The following is a 27,893-nucleotide window of genomic DNA, read 5'->3' as shown; positions in this document are numbered from 1 at the left end:
GTATATAAAACCTACAACGTTATTCTCGTTAATTTATTTCTTTCGAATCGGAGACTGAACATCTGCTTGAGCGTGATTTCCCACTTTGCACGCAGCGAAACCACCATATTTTACGCATCAAAACCAAACCGCGGCAAACTTTGCAACTGTAGCTGTGCAGTAAAATCGTTAATGTAGTAGAAAAACAACGAATTTTTGAAATCCATCGCAACGAAAAGAAGAACAAATGGCACTTGGATTTGCAACGGGCTGAATGTTCCCAACTGTGAGATTTAGCGGAAGGAGCGACCCATTCTTTCTCTCCATATTAATATACCCAACTGACGGGCACCCATTGTGCTTGACTGTGAATATCCTCCATAGTCGTTTCCAGTCGCTGAATGGTCATATCGATGTCATTATTAACCAAGACAAGGTCGAAATAATGCCCAAATGTCGCTTCCAATACCACCGATTCGTTGGCTAGTCGTTGCAGACTACCGTCAGTCTGAAATGTAAAACTTAGTGTAAAATTTATTCAACAACAGCCAACAAAGAAACTATGAATTACCAAAAAAGGAGGATAAAAATTTATACAAAGTCAGTCGAAATTTGAACGGTTTTAATTTACTGCGTTTAAAAAATAAAACAGCCGCGAATATATGCTCTTACATCTTGAAAGTTGCTGAGCGAGGGCGCGGCAATGAATACCACGTAGGGAGCAAATTCCGAGGTTCTGAGCACTTTGAGCGCTTGCGGTTCCACATCGAGAATGGCCACTTTGCCGGAGCGATGAATCTGCCGGATTGTCTCCAGTTTGGTCCCATACATCGCTTCCTCGTGTGTACCGTACTCCAGATATTCGTTGTTGGCGATATCGGCCAACATCTCTTTTTGACTGACAAACAAATAATTTCGCCCATTAATTTCATCTTTCCTGGGCGACCGTGTCGTGTGCGGAATAGGATAGGCATATTTGTCGGGATGATTCGTGATTAACGTGTTTTTGATGTGCCGCCGACCGACGCCATGGGCACCTGCACAGACACCAAGGAAGTGCAAAGTATTTATATCAATGTCAAATAACTGAGCGCCTAATGGCAATATATATCCACAGTTTCTAAAAAAATTATAATCGTAAATCCCGAACCGAAGCTGCGCTAAAATCACCGTCTTTTCGGTGTAAGCTTATTTCGCTGTCAGTTAACTCTATGTGCTGTTTAATTATTTATCGGTCGCACCAGAACAAAAATTAAATCGACAAACGTACCTAGTAGGACGAGAGTTTTCCTTTCGAAATACGGCAGTTTAACCACCTCCTCATAGGTCACAACTTCCAGCTGGTCAAGAAGGCCACAATTCTTTACAAAATATTTATCACGGTTTTTCCTCCTTTTCCCAAACCACGCGCAATGTGCTAGAGTAAAAAGAACCGTTCAAGCCGTCAGTAAACATGTTAATGTGACTATTTAGTAACAGTGCACTGAGTGCATCACATTATGGGAACTTACAATTGTCCTGCTGGGAGCGTTCTATCGTTAAACAAGCTATTTTGTATTCCTGCAGCTCTGGACTGGGAATGAGCCCAGCCGGTAAATCGGGCTGTTCCACGTGCCGAGCTTGCCAGTAATTGGGATCCTCTTTGCTGATAACCTGTACAAAGCAAAGTAAACCAAAATAATGGCAGAATCACATATCTGCTTACAAACAAAGTTCAACTGGTTTTAATTTTTCACCACTTGGCTCAGCGAATTTCATAAGCTAATTTTCAAAAACGAAAAACAAGAAAAACTGCAACCGTTAGTCCATTATAAAAATTGACAGAAGCAATTGGAGCATTATTAGCACTGTTTTGAGTTCAGTGCAGCCTTTAACCGAATCACCTTGAAAAGTTTGAAAACGCCAATAGACTACGATTGCATCTGCAGACTGCCCCGAACCTAACCGTTACAGGCACGTTCACTGGGGCCGTTCAAAAACAAATTGGCGCAGCTTACTTGCAGAATATCGCCCACAGTGAAGGCCAATCCGGCATCCACGCAGGGGATCATGGGATCCTCCTTGGGATTATAGTCGTACTGCGCCCGGACGTGTACTTCACAAACAGCCGGCGGAGGCCGACGACTGGGGAGGATTTTGAAGGAAATGGCTCCGGCCGCATCCTTCTACACACACATACACACATATAATACCGACGTCTTTGACTGCATACACGCGCGCTTTTCTCTGGCTTCCCAGACAGACAGGATACACAAACAGCTGGGCTGAAGAAACAGCCAGCCCTTGTCAAAACATTCCCGCACATACCAGCATCCGCTGCAGTTTATCCACGCTCTGGTTGGCCACGGGGATGTTATTGATTTCCTTAATCTCATCGCCAACACGCAGTGTCTCTGTAGCCCAAAAAGAAAAACCCCCAACTTTAGATCGGACGACTTATAATAAGCCTCTGCCGCCGAAGGAGCGCCGAGGATGATGGTGATAAAGCATAAAATAGATTCAACGCCCAGCGTCATGGGAATCCATAAAATCATTTTACGCGTGCGTTTTATTGGTTCAACAAACAAAAACCGCTAGATTGGCCGGCAGGCACTAACCGTACGCAATCTTTTCGCACTCTCTCCTAGCATCACCATAATTAATTCCCACACATCTCGTACGCCCAAAAACCTCAATTATTTCTCCTTTTGAAAATTTATACATAGAAGTATATATAGAACAATTTATGCAGTCAGCACTTAACTTTCCCACTCCCGCTGTTCTAAGGATAAAATCGTAGAAATACTATTATTATTTCCCAAACTAATTAGTTAGTATTCACACCAACAAAACAACGGAATTGTAAATAACGGAATTGTAAATAATACAGTTTACAATCACGCACAAAAATATCTTAGCTAGCAATAACAGTGATTCAATACTGGGATGTCTGCTTTACCTGTGCGATGAATAAGGCCTCCATGTAATATCCGTGCCACTGTGCAACGCCCAGCTTCGTCCAATTTGAGTGTGAATCCCTACAAAAATAATGAGCTTCAGGAATAGAAAGGTTAACTTACGCAACACTCAAGTTATTTGATTTACCACCGATATGAGCAGTAGAGATCGCACTCAATACCCATCAAAGAAATGTTTCAAAAATGCCACTCTACCACGTTCGATCGTCAAAAGAAGCGATCTTTCTTTGTCAACGCCGCGGAAGCTTACACCCAGAAATAAATGACGCATCCTGTACGCTCAGATCCGTTTTAAAGCTCAAACACAGCGTCTTACCAAGCGTTCGTTGGCGTTCTTGTACAGCTGCACCAGTCGGACCTTAGTCAGACTCTGCCCACCCGACGGCGTCGGCGAGTAGGCATCCATATGGCTTTGAGCGTCGACCATGTCCCGTACACTGCGCGCACTCCCGTGGGTGTTGGCCTGCGCCTGCGTGACATGATTGTGCGCCGAATGCGAGCGTGATGGATGGGAGGAAGGTGGCGGGGAGCCGGTGGTGGCCGAATGGTAAGGCGGCGGGGAGACCGCGTTGGGCACATTGTGGAAGGAGACGTTGGCCGCACTACTGCCGGTGCCGTCGGAGCCCGGTCCATTGACTTGGCCGGGAGCGGCAGCGCTCACTGGGAAGGATTGGGGTGAGAGGGAACGGGCCCGTGCCTCCGGGCTGTACACTTCGTGGGCAATCACATCGTGAGCTTGTATTAAGGCCTAAACAACGCAATGTTCCCAATCAGTTTCTCGAAGTAAAAAGAATAGCAAGCATGTCTCCTGACAAGCATTACAGAAAGCATAAATACGGCTTCCAGATAATGTAAATAATTCACAAGGGTTTGCACGGAAGGATGTAAACAAAAAGGACGAGTTTGAGACATCATACATCAAAAACGGAAAATACCACAACAAATTATGCATTCAGCGGGAGACGGGAATATGATTTCTCAAACACTCCCACTCTTGCATACTAAATGTCCAGCTCCGTTAGCCGCATCAATGACTCTATGAATTATTGCATATCATTACGATATCAGACACAAAGAGGATTTTGTCTTATCCGCCGCAAGTTCATCAAATTTCGATTACAGAGGAAATGCGTAAGTGTGTCCACATGTGTGCTCCATCATTTCATCGAAAACATTGCTGCGAAATTCAAATAGCGTTACAACGGTGAACCACCGGCTGCTGTGTCTAGTAGATGAAAAAGGAAATTTTTTTAGCCAAAAACTCGACCGCTGCACAATCAGCCCGAAAAACATTGTGGTTTTACAAAATTTAGGTTTTACTGTTTAGGGAAACTTACTTTTGGAGTTTGAATAAGTACGCTACAGATAGTAGTAAATAAGTTTAAATAAGTTTCGATAAGACTAAGCCCAATACTCCGTTATCAAAAATTAAAAAAATTAGAGCAATTTTCAGACAAGCTAAATTACAACTTGCAACTTACAAATAAATACAACTTACAATTACACCACCTTTTTAAACAGTAATAATTACCAAGGGATCAATTTTGTAATCAATTCAAAAACTGCATGAAATAGCTCACAGAAACATTCCAGATGCTAAATTGTACGAGGACGTTGTTGGCATCTTTAAGATTAAAACATAAAAAGATTGGCTTTCTTCCACATAAGCGTAATAAAGAGAGAAGTCATCTTGACCAGGCCACTTGAGAACAACTTCCGCGGCCAGTGTTTGCATAAGCGCTTGTTGCGAAAATTTCTTCACTACAATGTACGAACATTACACAAATTTACTGTCTAGCAGACTGTAAAGTTTCCATACAAAAACCCGATAATTTTTCTTTGAGCCCAGTGTCCCTACGAGCCTTTCCAATGAATTTTTCATCATGTTAGTTTTGAATCAAAGACAGCTGTAGCGTGAAAAGATTGGCTGTAAAAAGGAACTGCTTGCACAACTTTTAAAAACATAATAATACACATATAATCGTCAAAATTAAATTTACTATTCTCAACATCACAACCAAATTATCCGTGAGGCAACAAACCGAAGGGTCGAAAAGTTGCTAAACCAAAAGAATTTTCCAAAATTTTTTAATGGAATATGATTTTAAAACGAAGAATATGTTTCATAAAATCCAAGGTCTTTCAATGTCAAACCAATATTTCCGCGTTTTTTCAAAAGAATTCCCAGATTATCTTTCCCTTTTACCGCCTCGTTCCTTTTGTTAACAACTGTTTACTGACAAAGACATGGTCAACACACCAGCCACTATTTAACCACACCATCCAAGCCAAAGTCAATACGACATCCCGCGACAGAAAAAAAAACCATTCGTCTCTCGTCGCCGGCAGTAATCCAGTTTTTTCTTCGATTTACTTGCAAATTTCAATCAATACGGAATATGTATCCATTTCACCAGAGACCAACTACTGCATTACATATTCCAGGAAAAAAACTTACCCTCAAATGAGGCTGATTTAGAAGCCGGCGTAATTCCTCAGCGTCCGGTTGAGCATCTTCCGAAGTTTCATCTAGCGTCTCCAGAACCTGAAAGCGTCGGCAATGTAGACAGTACGTCGATTGCATTTTCTACGCCAATGCAGTGTAACAAAAGTCCGCGCAGCAAATAGCCCCAACATATGCCAGCACTTTTCGCTCTCCAATTCAGTAGCCTAACGCAATTTCTGACGAAGCCCGCGCTCATGCACACACAAAAATCAATTGCCGGTCGCAGTCAGCGAAAATGTATATTCATTTCCATATCATGATTAATTTTCTCCCACTTATTTTCTTGCCCATTAATCACACAACTCCCACAACACACGTAATGGCCTATATAATTCCCGCGCGCCAATGCAATATCAAACTCCCCACACGCGCAGGCCACAGAGTTGTGTATATATCATCATTTCGATGGATTACGATTTATATGACGACAGTTGCGGGAGAAGAGGCCGGAGTACTTGTGCAGAAACCGTTTGAGAGAATATTCCCCTAAAGCTCTCGGAGGAGCAGCGTACAAATATATACAACACACATCACACTGGGGCCTATCCCATCCAGTCCATACTCTCATCACCATCATCAGCATACAAATAAACTCTCACTCGCTCTTACGGTCCAGCCAATAAAAAGACTAGGGCGAGGACTGTTTAAAAGCCAAATACTCTCCTCTCTATATGTTTTTCAATGGGATCCTTTTTTATCCCACTGTCTTTATGTCGGCAACGGATATTGGCACGCGACAAACGATTTTCTTCTATCCCCCCGTATATAGTCAACAAAAATCTCTTCACATATCATTACAACAAAACACCGGAACTGCAGCGGATCGGATGCGCTCCCGGTAGTCCATAAATGGAATCCCACGCTTTAATGCTTAACGACATGTCGGCTTGATTTAGGGTTTCTGAATTCGAGGATTTTTTTGTATCAAATGACTGGTTTTCTACGTACTCTTAACGATATCATTAGCTATGAAGATGGTAATGGTTAAGAACAGTTTAGACAGAAGAACACAACCTTACATCACTTCGGCGATGTTGCACAAAACACTTGAAGTCGACACTCTGGTGGTCAGCGATACGTAATGAGTAACTTCTGGCTAGCTAGATAGTCCACTTACAAGTGAGCAGAATATAAAGTTTCCGGTAGAAGGGTTACGATTTAAGAACAAAATATATGCCTAGACAAAACATGTTTTATTAAAAAATAACGAACCGTTTTTAAATAACAAAGCGTTTCCAAATCCGAACTTCAGTAGTGATGACAACTGGCAATGAACAATGTCCGTTTTGTATCTAGCTACTTTTACCGGCTTGTTATGATTAATCAGATGCTAACTCAATCACAACTAGACAAACCTAAACTGCAAACGTCATACACTAATGAGATGCCGATTAACAACACAATAAAGAACCAATCCTGTCATTTCCCAAAGAGGGAGAAGTTGAAATTCTACTGTTAGTCTTGTCTGTTATTCGTACATCTGAAGAAATGGCCATAAGCCACAGATGACAACGAAGAAAAAACCCAATTTTTCTAATCCCCAATTACGCGCATGCATTGCATCTCATCATCGGTAAATTTTGGCGCACTACATAAAAATACAGCGTCGGCAATTTAATCCTTAAGAAAACGTACTCTTATCATCTATGATACCGGGACCCATGAGTAATGCGCGCACTCACTTCGAACTAACAATGAAACAGCTGCAAAAAGGTACCCGGTTTACGATTACCAAGCCCATAATCGCGGAAACTCAAGCCTGCTGTAACCGCTCAAAAGGAAACCCTACCAAACATACGCACTATACAAACAGCGGCCATAAACTATAAACTTACCCGTAAAGCCAACAACGTAAACACATTCATATACAGCGCATTCCGACTGGCCGATGACGAGTACTCCATGGCTACTGTGTGACCATGTCTAAATCATGCCCTTTTCTGCGTTTACATCTTCTTTAGAAGGCCAAACACATTCAACCAGCGCAACACATCCATTATACACACACCGGGGCAGCCGTCATAAACAATCAGCCATACTGGACAACTTTAAACAGGCGCCAAACACTAAACATCCCCTCCCGTATATGCTAATGGAACACAATTTCCAGCTAACGGGCTTGACAATCAAGTAGCGCCATTTGGAATCATTTGGACAACGTCGTCCAAAAGTGCAGTTTGGTTACATTTGGCGAAAGTGTCACTAGCGTTTTGTGCGACGGTACACGAGGGAAATCGATATCTTTTTCCCAACATACACACATCCATACGTATACACTGAAGGCATACAACAAGTGTTAAACATTCCCGTTTCTTTCAGGATCCACGGGAATGGGAAGCAGTCAAGAGTATCGTTATGGAGCACTTATCCGTAATTTAAGCCGGGTTTAAACACGACTTCACTCCGGCTGACAAAAACATTTCCCAGTGCAAAAAACCTCTAACAAACGCATAAATGTCCAGAAACAGCATGTCCAAACATACAATCACGATTCACTTAGGATGGGAACAACCCAGCCGGGCAGAGCAAATCAGCCAAGAAAAACACGGATCACCAGAAAAATATACACTATAATCAGAGAATAAGCTTCAATAAGGTCAATATTTATATAAAATCTCAGTGTGCACTTCAGCAGGCTAATTTTCTCTATAATCCCCACCAAGCCACATACGTTGCGGAAGAATACCGTAACATCGGATAAGCAGACCAATTTTCTCCCGACAAAAAAACCTGATCAAGTTGGCCAATCAAGCAGACAATCCAGCCAACTGGAAACCCCGAAAAACTGCGGCCCATCAAATGGCGTGCCGCGTGCGCCGCGTATTAATGCTAATTATATTCAACTCCCTAAACTGCCGCACACACACGCACACTGACTGTCCTTTTTTACCCCGAATCAAACGCCAATAGCAGATCAATTTCTATCCCCTGTGCTGCCAACAATCACCAATCAAAACCCGCCGGCAACACCACGACACATGCATACAGATATATATATTCGTGTCGGCTGTGTGTCCCTATTTGCCTTTCCTCCCAGAAAACGACGATCGTTTCTTTCCAGACATAGAGGACCTTCTCATTTAACACCAATACTACTGCCTCTTCCTCTTCCTTTCTCTCCTTGCTCTCCCTCCCGATCCCTGTCAACGGGATTTCAATTACACAATCCTCTTCCTGGAGCACCAGCGCGAACAACGCAGCTGATCGGCGTTCGGAATGTTAACAGAATCGAACGCATTCGACGTGTGTACAGAGGAACAGAAAGTACAATCATCTTTTACCGATCCGTCAGCCGTTATGGACATGGATGCGGTCGTCATGTTTATTCTTAACGGAGAAGTTATGCAAAGTGTATGCATTCCCAGAAACGTAGCCGTTCTTTTGCAAACTGCATGCAATCTTAACAGAAATTTTCCGGAAAATATGTGTGCTATGGTAAGGTTTTTTAATCGCATTTAATTTGCTTCTCCAGTTGCCGGAACCGAAGTCTTGCAATATTAGCTACGGACTACGATCAGTCAGCGGCCTGGTAAACAAAACGGGTGTAAACAGGAAATGAGGAGTTCTGCACACCGTTAACAGCTTACTGCTCAGCTGCTGTTTGCAATTTCAGTTGTATCGCTAAAGTAGAAAACACCGCTTCTGCGCATAGGAATACAAGAATTTTCAACGAAAGAAACCGACAAAAAGCTGGCTGAAACCGAATCAACAATCAATTAAAACCGTATTTGGAAATTACAACTCGTGAAACTTCTACCGACTGTATGTGACCAGTGACTACGATACCAGTGATTCTTAGCGAACTTCGCAAGCCAGCGAGCACTGAGCAGTGATTCCACTATTAAGTACAGTACGTAGTTAATTCAAAGCACAAACGGGGACCGATATTATCTGACAGTGAATAACAATATTACACACTTGACCAAATGCATTTCGCATACTGATTTCATCAACACAAATTTACCCAACATCAGCATTGTCATAATTCTCGCTTCGGTCATAGCTCAAAATTTAGTCGCATCATGCGAGAAAATAATTATTGTGTTGTAACTTTTTACAATTCTGTAGATATTATCGAATTGTCTGCGGTCTGCTGATGCATTTAAATTGGTATTTTCGGTGGAAAATCCTTAATGCTACTGTTTTTAACATGAGTACAGTTATATTTTTTATGAATTTGAACTTTATGTACTTGTAGTTATACGAATAAGCAGACAGCATACAATTCGATACGATTCTCAAAACTATACAAAGTTACAGTGTTAAAAGCATGTTCTCAGTTCTCACATTATGCGACTAAATTTTAAGTTTGACTGAGCTAAGCTGCGGCTAGCGTTATACCAAATCTTATGTGAAGTAAATCAATGAAAATAACCAAATTCCACAGTAAAAAAGGAATAACTCAAAAGCAACCGTTTCTTTCGCAAATGTCTTACACAGGCACTCGATCGGTTTTCTGGGGACATGCGCTATGACTGGATAGTGAAATGATTAAATAACAAGCATCGAGCACGCGTCCAGCGTAACGCTGATCCGCTGGCAGTCCTGTCTACGGCATCTAATGTTTTTTTAGAGACGCCTGCTTCCCGCCGTCGAGCGTTCCGGCTGGGAATGGCAACTATACAGTTACACATTCCATAAGCTATTAAACACTGACGTAACCACCCCTCTGCGATCGATGGCCAGCGGGAACAAGCGGACGACATCACGGCATTATACTGTATCCACGATGCGCGTGCATGTTGGGACAGCCAAAATACAGTCGTCAAATGTTTCTCCATTTGGACCCCGTGTGGTATCTTCGCCCGGTTAAAATGCACCGAAACAGCACACTCACAGAGATACACGTACACCCATAACAGCACTTACATCAACAATCAATCCCACCGCATCCCCACTTCGTGGTCGCACAGTCCCCGTCTGACCTTGACTGCCAATCCGGTCGTATAACTGCAACGATCAAAAAGGCTTGATTAACTCCATCTCCTGCCGCGGTGCACAATGACTGCAAATGTCCACTCAGTTGGAACCGATTTATTTACATCTGGTGGGGTGCCGGAAATATTTATTCAATTAGCCCTACTCAGTAAAACGTACACCCACATACAAGAATCTGCCGTAATCCCCGTACAAGGGTATGGTACTCGGAATAATTCAGCCCGGTAAGGGCCAGCGCAGCCGCCGATGCTACATTGAGATTTTGCAATAAATTACGCAAATCACGACCAAAATCCGACATGATGAGCGCACAACGCACAGCGCGGCAAATCCATCATTCTTTTAATCAGATTTGCCCCGGCATTTCCTCCCCAGCTAACCATAAATGAATCTTCGCCGACATTTATGCAGCCAGATTGTCAGCGGGCCGGCCACACAAGAACAACGGGATGATACAGCGCAAAAAGAAAAGAATACGCTCCCTCACGGTGCATGGATCGTGATGGGTAAAAAGGGATTTTTTGTCAAGCTCGGGCCTGCCAGCCCAAGTGTACACACATGCACAAACATCAGCCCATACAGGGTGGAGTTTTCGGGACGCCTGCGGAACTGGAGTGGTTGTGTACATAAGGAAACAAGCAGCGATTATACCATACAACATACACACACTCTTATATCATCCCAACCGACTCGCGCTCTTCCCTTGTACCAAGATTGGCCGCGCGTGCAGGCAGTTAAAAATGATACGAACCCAAACATAACCGTGTGTGAAACTCTTTGACCCGGACCCAAGTAGCAGCGATTACATTTGCAATTTGACAACTCAATCCCTGGCATAAATTCGATACCGGTTCTGGGGCTCGTCTAAGGAAATCCCGGGAGTATGAGAATTGTCTGCACTAGATTAACTCGATGACTTTCCTCTCCCAGGAAAATATACTCATACCACCCCAACCAATCTTCCGATCATAAAACATGCGCCATTTTATGCTAAACAACGATGTGACTGTCCCCAAGAAGAGGAAAATATCCCAGTTGCCCTCGACCAAATCTCAACCCAACTGAGCGTCTCGTTCGTCCCGTTAAGGGAAGAAAAGTGCCCACACTAACGGGAACAATCAAATATTATGAATTATTAAGCGATTCGCCGGGATTCTTGTACTAGTGCTAACAAGAAAATGTCACACCGCGTTCAAGTCATCTTTTCCGCTTAAGCTGACTGTCTACGCCTTAAGTATTCCACTTTGTCAGTCTGTATTTAGGGTACGGTTAAAATCTGAGATTCGCTACAATTCATGTGAAGTGTCCAGGGCCAAATGGGAGCCGTCGCTAGACGCACAATGTAATTATAGCGAGCAAGTCGGATACGACCGGAAAGGACAAAACTAGCATCCCCGTACATCGTTCACTCAGTTGAACTACTGTAAAATAAACAGGGAAATATGATACAAAAATGTCATGAGTAAATACAGAAATGCGCACAAAGCTCGATTCGCCCTGCATATGGACGGATCTCCATGGCCGTTTCCGGCAGCGCCAGGATAACTTGCAGAAAATTGCTTATGATTATTCAAAAGTGATATTCGTATAATTATTTCGTTCCCTCAAGTAGTATCTTACACGTCTTACAATTAATTTCAGCGCTGAACAGTTTAACATGCGATTAGTGTCGAATTCACAGCGAAATTATCACACACAAGATGCAGGAAGATACTGGTAAGTAATAATCATGGTATCGGGTAACGAAATACCACGCTATTCCAGGCAGATTCAGTGCTGTAAAGTTGAAGCAAAATGTGCGCACGAAAGAACACAAAAAACCTAATGCTACGTATTTTAGAGGGTCTTAAACAGCAACTGCGATGCAGTTAAAACATAGGGGGTAAACACGAATGCACAATTTCTGAGCTCAAATTTTAATAACTTGACAACATTTCATGCTAGTAATTATGTACGGTACGTGATATGGGTTACTATCGACACATGTTATGGATGAATCCAGATTTAATTTTAAAGTAACATAACGTGCATGTAAGTAAGAACCACACATACTGTATATCCCAGCACGCATTTGGCTGTGGGAATCTTGTTTGTGCGCTGCATAAGAGAAAGTGCCGTAGTAAAATAATGGAAACGCACTAAGTACATACGAATACCGACAAACTAAACCCTCATATCGTTTTGAGAAAATCCAAATGCTGCAGTAACTTTACGTCCAAGCAGTTCATTGCTACAAAATCTGACCAAACATTATCCAGTACGCATATAGTGAAAATCTTTTTGTGGAACATGAGAACTGAAATCGTCGAACGCTAACTCCTCAAGATGAACGAAAATACGCCTCATGCACACCTTTTTTAACCGCTCTGCCTTAACAACTATCTTACGGCAAGACGCCGAAAAACTTGACACTGCATACAGTAAACATTCCATGCTGACCGGAAGACAGAGCATGTCGAATGTTTGGACTAGTTGAGTTCATCACGATCGTATATCGGACAGCACTATTGACTATACGCAGTATCCAATGCATGTACCAGCACAAATCCGTTTAGTCCACTCGACTGGACATGGTAATCTCATTGCATTTAATCTACACCCTGCAGTCACGAAACAACAAATATATCTTCCCTATATTTCATGCGGCCCCATTCCGCCGGGCATCCTGTTTTTAATAGACTAACTGCAAGCTGGATGGCTTGTCCCTTTTGGTTGTCCACTGCATTATTGCCGCCACTGTCCATTCAAAACAGACAAATCGATACAGATAAAAATAAAAGCGCAATCTGAGTACTGAAATGACCACTCGGTAATTGTACCGGGAAAGATTTAAAAGTTTTATCTTATGGAATACAGGATGGCAGGCTCGGTCGATAGCCTCTTTTCAGAACTTTTAACCGTCGGAAGCCTGGGAGTCAACAAGACGAAAATCGAAAGGATCGGAAAAAGACGGCGAACAAACCGTCAATACCGACAAACACACTTGTGGGGAAAATGGCATATGCAACACACCGGTTTTTCGTAAGGGTCAAAACGATCCATAACATTGACAGAACGAAGCAAGTAAACACATCTTTCAAGGGAATAACAGTATTCATGCTAATTTCTGCGGCAAACATGATTTCTCCTGAGACGTAACACATATTTGTGAGTTCAGCCGACATGTGTGATTATGTTTAAAGCTATGCTAATCGTCCTTTGAAATGCGTATCACACATTTAAAGATGGGAAAACCCGTTATTGATACCGCTAAATGTATCAGTATAGCAGATATACCGACTGTTATACACAAGTATTTCGCAAAATAAAAAAAACCCAACGAAGATCCAAAATGCGCGATTTTGAAATACATCGATCGATTAAAAGCTCTCTACATTTTCCAATTCTTTATACAAATTTCCCTTATGGTTATGGCGTGTTTCGAAAAACCGAACTTTAATACAGCCGAGCGCCTAGGCATATTAAACGGAATCGCAATTCCTGCAAATATCGAGATTTTTTAATAAAAATCTGACCGGTACCGACAGAAAGTAGTATTAACTTCACTTTTATTACCAAATCTGAATGAAAATAAAAAAAAATGCAAAACGAAACCTTCGTTTATGCAGCGAGAAAACGTACAAGGAAAAAGACCGCAAGTGTCAATTTTAACAATTACACCGTCATTTCAAGATGGTTTAAGAAAATTCTGTTTCTACGAATCGGCTTAAATTAGATAACACCGCAGCCTCTGGAAATATCTACAAACCGAACTGAAACCAAAATCGCGGACGCAATGCTGTTCAGTAAAATAAAACAGATTACGACGAAACCATAAACTAGGATAATGCCCAAATCCCCATCCACAAAATAGGCTACGAGAACGCAAATTCCCTTTTGTGAAGCGGATCGAAATTCAGCGTAATGGAAATGCTACGCACTCAATCTTACAAAACCCTAAGACAGAGATCGAATTTGCTTCTCAGTGGATATAATCTGTTTGAAAATATCAATATTTAATTCACATAATTCTCCATCCCCAACAAATCCTTAAATCAATACCTAATATCCCGAAAATGTTACTAATTTTTTCGACAAAGTCCATTTACGAGATGATCAGCCCATCAAGCGGCGGCTAGGCGGCTCTGAGGAATAAATTGCATTTCATTTTATCGACCAGTAGCAAAATTACTAGCAGCCCCACGATGAAGTGGCAGTTGAATAATTCACTATCCAACTGCCACACGACTACATCAGTCCAAGTGCAAAGAGCGGATGTGGATGATTTCTTTCCGTTGCGGGTCAATGTGCAGTGCAATATCATAAGAGAGGAAAAGGAACACAGTCTCCTTTCTTCCCTCTTTCCCGACCATTAATTACGGCTTCAACTTAGCTCCCAAATCCGGCATTTCCATTTTCGGATCAACACTGGACTCGGAGACGACGGGACATTGCTATTCTGGCCCCCTTTTCTTCACCCGTTCACCCATGAAAAACAAGCTATTAATTAATTAGGGCCGGGGTGATTATTTCCCTTGAAAAAATTCCGTAACCCTGTTTTTCACCAAGTGATTTCCGGACCAATGGGTTTACTCTAACTAATACAACATTAACCCTTTTTATAGCTTTATGCATTCCTAACGATGATAATCCAAATATCTGCACTATAAAAGAATTATCAGACCAAAAATGATTAGTGAAACAACTGAGCTTGCCGAAGTGATAATCTTAATATCTGGATATTGCAACCGCTTTAAAAAAACCACCTCTAGTTTTGTGACAAATAAAACCGTGACCTGTTGAACAAATGTAAATGTCTGAATGTTTCGGCAAAATAACTTACAGCCGTTTAAACCCTAATAAACGCAAGCTTTGTAAAATTATGGCGGTGATGCTCACGCAACACGAATTGATTTTAAACGACGATAACATCAGCGGATTACCGAACAGCAAATAAAGCCTACGTGACCTGCGGCAAAGAAAACACACCACTTGAAACAATTCGCTCTAATTACATCTCTATCCCGTCTCTCCTGTCCCTACTCCCAAAACGATCACATCCCTCACGGCTCATATGCCGCCAACCTCCCTGAAACCTGTAAGCCATTAGGCTAAACGCAAAAAAAAATAAACTTACGTTGAGCAGAGTATGGAGCGTCGTATCCTCCAGAATATCATGCAAGAAATCCTTCTCAATATCCCGCAAATTGGTCAGACACTGAATTTCATCCAGGCTATCCAGCACCAGGCTCACAGCCGCCGAGGAAGTAGCCGGATCATCCATTTCCATACCGTACTCGGTCAGGGCCGACGTGGGACTATCCGTATGGGAATCACTATAGAAGGCATTCCATTTGGGACTACTCACAGCCGCCAGTACCGCTCCCTACAAGTCAACACCAGAAATGTATAGACAAACTCTCCAAATGAAGCGGCGGGGGTGAAAGGATAATGCAGCGACAGGGTGTGAAAAACTACACGCCGACAAGACACAAACCTCGCTTCTCGCGCCCAAACCAACACACAGCCAAACAACGTGACGGCACTTTACATAAAATTGCTTCCAGATACAAAAAGAAGCCGTGCTATCAATCACCCGCCTAGTTCAATCACCGGCAAAATATATGGGGAAAACATACACACATATAAAGTCAATTTGCTGGTAAGATCGTGTAATGTATCTGACGAATGACGCTGTAGTTTGTAAGCGGTCTAATGCAATGCAACGGGAAGCAACAGCAGGCCAATTAGTTGTACTATTTGACGTCAAAATTGTAGCATAGTGGCTGGTACTGGAATACACAAGCTGTTTTCTCTATCTCTTTGCAACGATATCGGCGCATTCCGGCGGTTAAACGAGCACTGAAAGCACCGCCCACCAATCGACGAGCATTCCTTCTCTCGCTCTCGCCGATCCTGTTCCAGTGTCAACTACGGTCTTAAAAACGTGCATCGGCAAAATGAAAAAGTATGAATTATATCAACAGGGATTCTTTGGCGTTTTATCCCACTGCTGACGCGTTTTCTCACATACTCGACGCTATTCGTCAAAGCAAATGCGCGTATGCTGACATGAGCGTACACAGTTACGATAGCTGTATGTACGTAAGAAAGCAAGTTTTCCTGTCACTTCCTGTTCATAAATCGCTTTCGGATTCCTCTGTCGATGCACGAAAAAAGGGAAAGAGAACGTAATATGTAATCCACACACTCCGCAGCAAATTTAAAAAATATAGCTAATTTAATAACGACAGAAGCGCTTAGTCGCCATTAATCTGCGGAAGCAGCAAACGATATAAAAGTAACTCCCATAAATACGCAAAAAATCCGTCATCATATAGAATTAAACCAACGTTTGCATAAATATACCGATCTAAAAGGACAACGCTTCCAGCGTCAATAATTTACAGAATGAAACAGCTGCGGGTATAATCAGGAAAGCCCTATTTACGTTTTGTGCTCATTCGAAAGCGAACTAAAAAACAAAATATTAATATTTCCAACAACGTTTATCATATTATGTTACTCGAAAAAAAACCGTTACTTTCGAACGCCCACAACACTGCGCTTAATGCAAGCTTATTCGAAGTTTTCTAAAGGCGCTAATCCGCAAAATTCACAAGTTCACGATCGAAGAGCGTAATTACAAGAATGCCCAACAGGCAACAGCAACATCTATTTTGGATGCTCACATCCCAGCCAAAACAATCTCGCCTGCCCATACTTTCACCCCAAGTCAAGAACTGCAAACACAGCCGTCAATCACATTTTAATTACTAGCCACGCTTCGCGCACTGGTTACACCGACACTTAAAAATCGCGCGATAATTGACAGCGGAAAAACATAAACCGCATAAATTAGCCACAGCTGACTGCTACAAATCGAAATTTACACGTCCAAAACCTGCAGTACGGACTATCAAGATTGTAATGATGCGATTCGCTAAAACATGTATACGCATTTATAACCCACAAAGAATCTCAATACTGCATAATCATATTCATCCATTTAGGGCCTTAAAAAAACATCCAAAAAAGATATAACAACTTATCGCAATACCAGAAAAATAAGTAATTTTCTTGATGGAAATACTATTAGTGAAAATCTCAATAAATCCGGCACCGAAACCATTTTCTGGTTTTCAACTACGAAAAAACTTTGAAAAGTACTTTTGGTACGGTAGATACTACGAAAGCATTTCGGTACGGTAAGTAAGCCAGTTCAGTAGAACTAAAACGCATTACAAAAGAAAGCATTGTTTTTGCTTCGAGGAAAACGTTCTTCATTTTTTATAACTATAAGTTTATAACTCACCTGATCCACAATCTTGCAGATCAACGGCGAAACATAAAAACAACACAAACTGAACTATTTATTCTAACTCAAAAACCCTGTCATTCAACAATACTGTGAGCTTGCATACCACGATCAAGAAAGCAAACGCATCGATCACTCGACAACAATTTTTCCATACACATGCTCCGACCCATACCAACTAATACTAAGTCGTGGCCCGACCGAAGAAAAAAGTAATAACGAAAAAACCCCGACACATACCCTCAATTTTCGTCTCTGATTGAACTTCCTCATTTCCTCCACAGTTTCCGGCAGATGGACGCGCTTGACACATTTTTCCCTTTCCCTCAACCACGGATGATCCAGACATTCAGCCGCAGTGATGCGCTCCGCTGCATCCACCGTTAGCATCTTCAATACGAGATCCTTGGCATAATCGGATATATGATCCCATGTTTTCCCTGGCATCTACATACAGAGAGAGAGCCCCTTTGAAATGAATATTGCCGCAGAATATTACACAAAATCCAACAGCATTTCGGCGCTGATTCTGACCCAAACTATCTTATCCCGTCCAAATCACATTATTCCAAATCTACTATGTATGCAAGTGATTTATAGTCAATAATGTGGCCCAAAGAGTATCGATGAGAAACGGGACGTGCACTTTTAACCAAATCTCGACAAGTGCCGCAGACTCAAAGTCAGCCAACAAGGATTCGATCGGTTACTTGACTCCGATTGCGGCCACTGTGGATCAAGTGAAACCATAAAAAACCAATTAGACTTAACATTCCCGGACAATGCCGCCAATTATCCATCGAGGATTTACGGTCAACACTCAGAAAAGTGCTGCGGAAAACGGTTATGACTGGACATAAACACTCACAAAAACTCTTTTTACAATACATTATCGAGAAGTTTGTAGCAGAATACGATCAACCGGATCGCTTAGGGAGACATTGTCACTTAAACAAGCGCACCAAATAATGCAAGGGTTTTATGTAGTGTTGATTATCACAAGATACTTATGAATAAATATCCAAAACCAAAATGTTACATTTCGAGAAAGCGGAAAATCGAACATTATGAGACCAAGAAGGAACAGCAGACCAGTGATTACTTAAAATTATCCTTATTTCTTCAACTTTTTTCTGCTTAACACACCAGAAATCATTGTCGTAAAACAGAAAGGTATTCACAAACATAATGTAAACAAAATACTTACAACCAAACACAACTACCACCTCTTGGATCTACTGTACAGCTTTAATTTTCAAAAGCCTGTCAAAAAATCAGAATGCAGTTAAGAACATTGCCACACCAGGAAATGCTAGCCTTGTATTGATTTATCACTTCTGCTTTACTGACGTAAAGTATTTGGTATTTCAAAAATTATGAAGTATTTCACATTGAAATACAACATAATTAACTGCCAAACAATTCTATTATTAATTTTTCTAGCGGGAAATCTCTTGTAACAGTTGTAACCAAGCAAATAACACACATCGCTCGTTCTTAATTACAGTATTTTACCCAATATAATAGGCTATCCTTTATTGTTAATCCAGCTCGAAGCAAATATCGACCACATCAGCAACCAAATCACCGGGTGCCAATCGTCTTACCGAAACTCTGGCGTTACAAATGGCATCAAACAATCGCTCTTTGGTCCCCTGGAAAGGCAGATTACCCGAGAGCATAACAAACAACAAAACTCCACAGCTCCATATATCCGTGGCCGTTCCGTACGGTTTGCCTTGCAGCATCTCGGGGCTCATGAAATGCGCCGACCCTATCCGCCCGCGGATGGGTGCCAGATCATAGCGATCCATCTCCACAGCATGCCCGAACCCGCCGACTTTCACCGGTGCCGAATTTTCCCGGGATGCCAGGACAATACTGTGGGGCTTCAAGTCACGGTGGACAATGTTGTTAATATGGCAGTAATGCAAGGCATCCAGCACTTGCCGAATGTAATGGCTGCCCACCGCTTCGCTGTACACAAATCCGGCGCTGGCGCGTTTGACAATTTCATAACAGAGATCAGCGCCTTCCATACTGCAAATTTATGGGAATTTTAGTCTGCGGGTTCATCAGAATGGTTACAAGGCAAATATAATATTTTTCAAAAGATGTAAACACAACCATAACAGCTCATGTTTCCTAATTCACAAAATAAAATGAAATGCAATTATGCGATAAAAGCAAAAGGTAACTTCTTTGCTTAAATCACTTGTATCTTCCGGAAAGCAGTTGCTTCCACAGACCGTGACTATCCAAAGTAAAGATCATTTTACTTCATGAAAGTCATGAACTGTTTCCAGTAATGTTTTCGCCACTTTGAAGTGATAAAGAACGCCCTCAAAGTGCAAGCCAGCAGAAAACAATTTGTTTGTAACAGCTATTTTTTAAACCATTGTGTTTTCCCAGAGTGTTATCACAAAATGAAATATCCAACAGAACAAGCGACCAGCCACGATCCGTTTTCCCGATAACCAAAGACTACAGCGCATGTCTTTAACGGAGACGATAATCAGCTAACCATTCAAGCAGGCGCATTTTAACGATCTTTTTATGCTTACCTCTGTTTGTTTTAGTACAGATAGCAGCGATAACACTGGAATAAGTATTATTTTCGTAATACAAATAATTCCATAATTTACAGCTGATCGGCTACCAAATACAGCCATTGTTCGCAACATTAGCAAAGCCTGTGTTCCACCGGGTCACAATTTCACACATATATGGTGAACCCTACCTATTCACATTTACGTGCAGCATTTACGCAAATTCATCAAAATATCTCAGAAACTATTATCGTGAACCCTCTCCCATATAACCTGCACCAAATCCTTTGTTTCAAAATTTTATTCCGTCCTTTTTTCCTGAAAGACTGAAAATTAAAAAGAGCCAACAAGTTCAGCTACAGCTAATAGTTCAGCAATAAAAAGCGTAAAACAAAGCTTCTGCATCTTTAAAATAAACAAAAATTTTTCCTTCTTTTGTCCAGAAACCGCCTCTCCTGCAGAAACCGCCTCAGAAGTAAGATGTACAGTCATTGTTATTACGCAGAAGCGAATTATGCAAAAACTACACTAAGTTTAGCAAACGAATTCCGAAACAACTTACTATTCGAAGACCATGTACAACTTTCCATCGCGACTCGCGTAGGTATTATACAGTTCCACAATATGAGGATGCTTGAGCTTGATGCAAATGGATGCTTCCCTCTTCAGATCTGCAATACCACAACCCCACATGAACAAATTAGACAATCTTCCACTCACCACCATTCTCATGTCAACTTTTTCTAGCCACTCAACATCCACTCGCCTTACAGCCTGCACAAGAAAATCATCCAAAACAAAAATTACCCACCTTCCGTGCTCAGCCCGGGTGTTGTCGTGTACAAGGCTACATCCACAATTTTCACGGCAAAATTACGTCCATTCTCTCGTAGAGAGCACTTGTACACTTCCGTATGGCTACCCCTAAAGAGTGAAGACAAACATTAATAACAACGCTGCCCATTTCCACCGTAATCAAATGACCAGTCATAACAATCGTACATGGTATGATGATGATACGTAGATGTAATGTAAACGCTAACGCGAACAAGAGCCAAAACACCAAAACTGGAACTTCACTGAAAGATCACCAGGAAACAGAATTTTAATTATAAAGCAAATCTTGTAAAATGCCGATAAACGACCCATACAAGATCACCCAAAAATCACATTTACAACCATCACTGCAAAAAACTAAATGGTTTATGACTTCACACAAATTGCCAGCTGCACAGAGCCTAAACAGCAAATGCAACTAAAAGTTTCGATTTTTCCCCTTTCTGTACAGCATTTCACTCTGTTCCATTAGCCCGCATTTCCATTATTAAGCACGTAAATGTAACAAATTAATGGATAACGGGAAATAATCGAACGATGCATTCTATAAAATTGTCGGGAACGCTGTATGAGTCAAAGTATCAGTATGAAAGTACGGTATATTATGCGTACGAGCAGACCAAGCAATTCATAGCAGACAGAAATATCTAGACGACACTCTGGATTTACGCAGGAAAGCTTTCAATCCCGTTACTTAAAGTACTACGCTGGAATCACATTTGATTCTGTATTTTTTGCATCAAGAGGATCTTTTCCATACATAGGATAGAATCTGTAAGCATTTAGCACCCGCGCACTCTGCTTCGCGCAACAGTACAATGTTTCATATCTTGCCGGAAGCCGTATATGTCCGTTTATTCAAGCTGTATCGTATACAACAGCTATGCCAGTGGAATCTGCTTATAACGGAAATATAATTACTTATACAGATATTTGTTTTTTTCGTTGGGTGATCTCGCCTTTTCACTCGGTCATATATACTCATGCACAGAATCCGGCAATGCAAGCATGCACACTACACAGTACACTCATCCTACTTTGATGGAAAATCGGTGACAGAAAAAATTTCAGTGTCACAGCCTCAATGCGAAATCAGATTCATGCACATGAAAATTAAAATTTCTCAGCTACTGTATCAAGTACATCCAAAATCCACAGTAGCGGCATCAGTAGTATTATACATAGTAAATCAAGTTTGATAGCGGAATACATTTCATGGGTCAGCCCACAGCAAGCTGCAACGGTTTTGGCCTAATACTATCAGCAAAATCAGCAAGCGTTTTAATGATTAAACAACTGCATGACATAATGAGTAAATGAACGACGTAATAATGTAGCTTTTTATTTTATATTAGGTTTTTCCATCATGGTTCACGTTAAAAAGTTGCAAATGACAAGAGTGGCAAAAACACTCATAACTTACAAACTTTAAAATTGGCCAACGTTGTCTCATTTAACCACACAAACTACGCGATGCAAAATCACACCAAAGTTTTCACACTGATTCTCCTATTCTGTGCGCTCAGACAAGACAGATGATATTTTGATCACAAAACGACAATTAGCTTCTTGTCAAAATTTCAAAAAGAGCTCTTAAGTGCCCCACACAAAATCGGTCCAGCGATGGCGCATTCGCATTTGACACCAACCGGCATATGTATGCTAAGTTCGCATTTTCACCAACCGTTTGATTGACTAAACATTTGAGTTCCATATCATATTCTATTTCCCGACCTGTACTGGAAACTGTTGATATTTATTCTATGTAATTAGAGGTATCTGTGCAAATAATAATCACCAGCTGCCGCTCATACTCGTAAATCTCAAATAAATGTCGCGTCATTAATGCAACATTAAACAGTCCAACCGACAACTGCAGCGGAATATCAACAAGGTAAGCGACACACATCCAGTTTAGATTTGAATGCCATTATCCAGGATGCCGTCCTTCGGACTCCTTCCCATTTCCATATCAGCTTAATGTCGTAAAACTTTAAGACACTATCATAAAATTTTCATACGCCTGTCTGCAGCGATTTCCGGGAACGTATAATAATTCCCAACTGGACTGCGCGAGACGGGCGCTTGATTTCCATTAACGGACTAATACTAATAAAGACTGATTAACCATCACCAGCGTGAGCCCATGGGAGGGACCTCACTGGGCGTATCCCGAGTTACCACAGGGAATTTGAACGTACAAAATCAAAATCTCATCTGTCTTTTGTGCTGAGCGAGAAAGAAAAGACTTTGCGAAGATTATGTGATTTGAAACTTATTCGGCTAATCTAACGGACGAGAACACAATTACCATCATTACTCACTGCAAGTCTGCAACGAAAACCAGATGTAAAAAGTGCGAGTACACTTACAGCACCGCTACTGTTATAAACTCGGAGAAAACTAGCGCCTGTCAAATTTTATTATGGTAATTAGAACAGCAAACAATAGCGCAAAGGCATTACCATTGCAAAAAATGGATGCAGAAAGACAACAACAATAAAAACAACTGCAGCGGCAACGCACATCTCCGGCACTGACACCAATTCACCACATCGGGCTGTAATTATCGCTTGCTGAAGATGCACACACGCCGGACACATGTGGAAGCACAACTACTTATTAAGTGCACCCATATAAGAAAACAAATATCCCGTTTCCACCCAATCGAATGCAAAGCACAACAATCCCTAAACAGTGCCACCGCTAATATGTGATTATCGGGATAAACTCGATATCGACCTCGGGTGCTCAATTGTTCCCTCCAGACTGCGTTGTGTATATTGAGGATGAGTGGGTATGCTATCCGTTTGACAAGCAAAGGTGACCACAGAGTAATAAATGTCAACATATTTAATGCATCCAGGTGGCACACTCGGAAGCATTTAGTCAGCTACTCCAAGCCTAATCCAGCGTAAAGAAACAATTCTCCCGTCCACGATCCATGTCAAGCACTGCCGACGCCGTGATCCCTTCTTCCCATGTTTACCATCTATCGTTGTCGTCACCGTTAAACTTTATAATAAGACGAACTCTTACGAAGCGCCGTCCGGAAAACGTTTTCGGTTTATGTGGCGGTCAACCTATATTGGACGGCTGATGATTGCTATTAATATTATCCTGTCTGTCTATTGTCAATTAAAGTGTCGCTTATATAAGCGACACTTTAATGTGAACCACCAATAGCACAACAACGCAGAACTATTGTACAAGTACAGACACTGTACAGCACATCGGCCTCATGAGCAATTCGACTTTTTTACAATTTCCTTCTCTGGAGTAAGCGACTTATTTTTAAAACTGTCAGAGAACACCGCTTCATAAGTTCATAATGCCAAATAGCACAAAGTTAACATATATATCCGTAGTCGCTATTCGCGAACAGAATCGTAAATTCCTGGAACAATTATCAGCATTAAACAGTACGCAATTACGAATCACATTTGAGAAATAAATAAATACGACAGCCACAGGAAAACTTTTCATCATATAAGAATTTTTCCGGAAGAAAACACGGCCCTGACAGACATTTGTTCTGAACGCGTAAGTAAGCATTTGATGGTGACGGCATTACAGTCCACAGACTAATGTACTAACTAATAATACCGGTACTGTAATTCTAAACTCGGGATGATGACTGAAAACGGTGTTCATGTGTAGTCGCATTGTAGATAGTTTTGGCAGTCATTAAATAACAATCTAGGTGTAGAAAACCGATTTTTCATCGCTGTACAATATTGATGACCGGACCATATCCAACTGACTGACAGGGTTTTTCTGTTACAGAGCTTATCCCACTTATTGGGGATGAAATAAGCGCTGGGTAATGACGGCACTTCTAAAGTATATCAATTTCACGGCGGCACACCAAATTAGCTTGGCGTGACAAGGATACTTAGGAGCTGCTGCAACAACCACTGATAACTTTCCTCACAGGCGCGCAATTTGCCTGCCAGCCTGCATACTGTCGCTAAGATCGTATTGCGCGAAAAAAATAACAGAAAAACGGCTGGATGCGGGCAGGGGGTTTTTGCACTTGTGTAAAGGGGATCCCGCATAGGACATCTATCTTTACAAACGTTCCACGCATGCCACAGCCAGCCTCTTGACAAAATTAGAGCAGTGTGTAGCGGGGATCCTTTACTGCATTATCCGGCAATAAAATACATCCCCGCAGCTTGACAAGCAGTATCAAATTAAAATTTAAAACGAGCAGGAAACTATGGGCAGGATATATATCTTGTGGCCGGGACTGTGTGTCTGACTGTGTACATGGCGCCGAGTGCCGGTTGGTTTATTCGCCGGGAATCGTCTTTTTTTCTTCTTCCCTAACACCAACCGCTGGTACCCATCATCATCGATTTTGTCTTTATTTTATAGTCGGCGCTACTACGCACTGCATATCTGTATCCCGCTAAAGGAAACTAGTCCACAAAACCAGCCAAACAAACCGGCAAAGCCAACTCAAAGCAAGCCAACGTACACAGTTCAACGTTGTATGGGAGAGATAAGACAGCAACGTCACATATGCGAGTTAAGGGAGCAATCTCCTTTTGCCGTCTTTGATTTGCAAAAGGATTCTCAGTTCCGCCGCCGATGCCGCCGCCACATGCCCATCGCGTATACGCACATATGTGGGGACACAATCCCATAGAAAATCATAAAAACAGACTCTCAAGCATCTCCCACAATCTCCGCCGCCCAATGACATCAAAACATAAAACCTTGTGATTAGCACTGAAAATTTAATCAAGCCAAAATAATCTACTCGCTCCGCTGCCGCCTATGCCGTCATTCATTTTGCGCAGCATGCAGGAAAAATAACATTGTGAATAACAATTTATTATCGGATGAAGCCTTTTTACTGTGCAGTGGCTGGTTGGAAAATCTGCAGTGGCCCAATTTTACGATTTCCTGGGATTATAACTGGATTGCTGGCACGAATACCAAAATCTTCATCTCCATCTTTAATTAATATTACTACGCCAGTATTTATGAAAAAATTAATGTTGTAGAAACCAAACGCTTGCCAAACCCCGTTACGCTCTTAAACCCTGATATCTACTGGGTATATTTTAGAACCGAGAAACAAAGATTTTGTCGTTATTGTCATGCTTTCACAATTATTTCCCATTTTGAAATTCTATTACAGATATAACAACAATAATTAAAAGCTCCATTGTAAAGACTTTGTTCCCATTTAAGGTAAACAAATTAAGTAAAGTGCCTCCCTTTCATAAATCTGATGCGAAGTTATAAAAATAATAAATGGCACAATACGTAACAATCTTTACCAGTCAGCGAGATTAGAAACCAGAGCAAAAATGTCAAACTATGAAATACTGCAAAATAACTGGGAGGAAAGCAGACAGTTAATGAAAGCACAGGGGATTATCAGTTCAAATGCATCAACCCAGTTAATTATGAAGTCAACTGAAATGCCAAATCGACCCAGTAAAACTACACCAGAATCCCAGTCCTGCCAAACATTCAAGCTGAATCAAATCTTGCCGCAGCCTGCCAAATCTTTCAAGCATGACAGTGTCGAAAATGTATTCGATGGTACAAATAAGCGCAATTCAACTATTAATAAACTCGAACTTCAAAAAGCTGTAACTAATTAGCATACCAGAGATAACCACAATGAAACGACCGAATAAAAAAAGATAACACAAACAAAGCTTTTGAAAACCGTAACGCTTATCGTGCCTAACGAGTGCCAACACCTTTCGAGTGTAAATAAATTACAAAAAACTTAATAACAAAATCAGTAGCAATCAACAAACAAATCAGTTGGGCATTTTTACTTTGGGCATTTACTTTGGGCATTTTTTATTTTAAAAATACAATTTAAAAAATTTCACGTAATCATTTGGTCGTTCCTCTAATTATGTACATAAGGTGTACCCTTCTATATGAACTTATGAAGTTCTATTTATCAATGATAATTTTGAACACCACAATCTTATGGTAAGCAGATGAAGCAGAAATTAATTTTTTACAGACAAAACAAATTTAATGTTTTTTATACTGTTTTACATTTTACTTTTAGCTAGCGGAGCAATCAATACAACTGCAAGTTCCGTTTCATACATTTATGACTGCATAATTGTATAGGGATTTATTTTGCGCAAAAAAGACAATAAAACACAAAACAGACAATAAAAAAACACTCGAAAATTCACATTCCTGTAGTGGCACACTTTATGGTTCACCCCACAAAATATTACAGATATTTTTAAATTTCCAAATCATAAAAACAAATGTAAAATTCACGGTTGGCTGAACGAAAAAATTCCACGCACGACTGACCAGTGGTCGACAAAGTTTCGCATCGCATTGCATTTCTCGCTTATCACGAGATGTCGGACGTTAATGAGAATTTAACGGCGACTCCTTCAAGCATCACTTACTTGCCAATACAGTCACCCAGCTCGTAAACTTCCTCAAAAAGCGCTGGTTCTTCTCCATCCATGCTGGTCTACAGTGGCTCTCGTACTGGATAGAAAACAACGCTCTTCTCCACCACTTCTCTTTCCACACTCCGCGCACACTGAAGAACCGCACCGCGCACAATCACAGCAATCCTTTCTGGATCATATCCTCCGCATGGAAAGTAATCCAAATTACAGTGTAAAAACACAAGAAACAGGATGCCATAGAGGAGAAATAAATTCCCATTCAGTGTGTGGCAAGACTGCAATAACACGGTATATAGCGCTCAACTGGCACAACACCAGCAAATATGCAAAGTGTAAACGGCATCTTCGGTTCTGGGCTGAGCGTACACACCACTGTGCAGGCAGCCAGCAGCCTCGGCTCGCATCTTG

The 27,893-nt window shown here is 41.4% G+C and overlaps 1 protein-coding gene across 2 annotated transcripts; it reads right to left on the bottom strand.

Moving 5' to 3' along the window:
- Positions 1-25: 25 nt before the first annotated feature.
- Positions 26-27,838, bottom strand: LOC129592215 (peripheral plasma membrane protein CASK-like). Of its 2 annotated transcripts, none has more exons than XM_055488189.1 (16): positions 27,477-27,838; positions 21,038-21,150; positions 20,789-20,897; positions 19,285-19,717; positions 17,918-18,124; positions 15,497-15,745; positions 10,312-10,392; positions 5,395-5,481; positions 3,253-3,684; positions 2,918-2,996; positions 2,287-2,372; positions 1,977-2,144; positions 1,491-1,632; positions 1,250-1,396; positions 652-1,016; positions 26-487 (listed from the first exon to the last, which is right to left on the bottom strand). In XM_055488189.1, the coding sequence occupies exons 1-16, from the start codon at positions 27,536-27,538 to the stop codon at positions 308-310; spliced, it is 2,940 nt and encodes a 979-aa protein (XP_055344164.1). In that variant the 5' UTR covers positions 27,539-27,838; the 3' UTR covers positions 26-307. The 2 variants fall into 2 exon arrangements, with proteins under 2 accessions (XP_055344164.1, XP_055344173.1); XM_055488198.1 differs by lacking the exon at positions 27,477-27,838 and adding an exon at positions 21,229-21,809.
- Positions 27,839-27,893: the final 55 nt, after the last annotated feature.

Source organism: Paramacrobiotus metropolitanus, unplaced genomic scaffold, assembly GCF_019649055.1.
Source record: "Paramacrobiotus metropolitanus isolate TYO unplaced genomic scaffold, Prichtersi_v1.0 Parri_scaffold0000003, whole genome shotgun sequence".
Taxonomy (NCBI): domain Eukaryota; kingdom Metazoa; phylum Tardigrada; class Eutardigrada; order Parachela; family Macrobiotidae; genus Paramacrobiotus; species Paramacrobiotus metropolitanus.
The sequence above is the reverse complement of the archived record's forward strand: the minus strand, read 5'-3'. Positions and strand labels throughout refer to the sequence as shown.

Bases quoted from the DNA above. Each gene is read 5' to 3' on its own strand.
- LOC129592215 (XM_055488189.1), bottom strand. From the start codon at position 27,538: ATGGATGGAGAAGAACCAGCGCTTTTTGAGGAAGTTTACGAGCTGGGT. The intron at 3,685-5,394 runs GTAAGTTTTTTT...TGCGTTGTTTAG, and splicing joins TAAATCAGCCTCATTTGAGG to GCCTTAATACAAGCTCACGA. The intron at 1,017-1,249 runs GTACGTTTGTCG...GTGTCTGTGCAG, and splicing joins GAAAACTCTCGTCCTACTAG to GTGCCCATGGCGTCGGTCGG.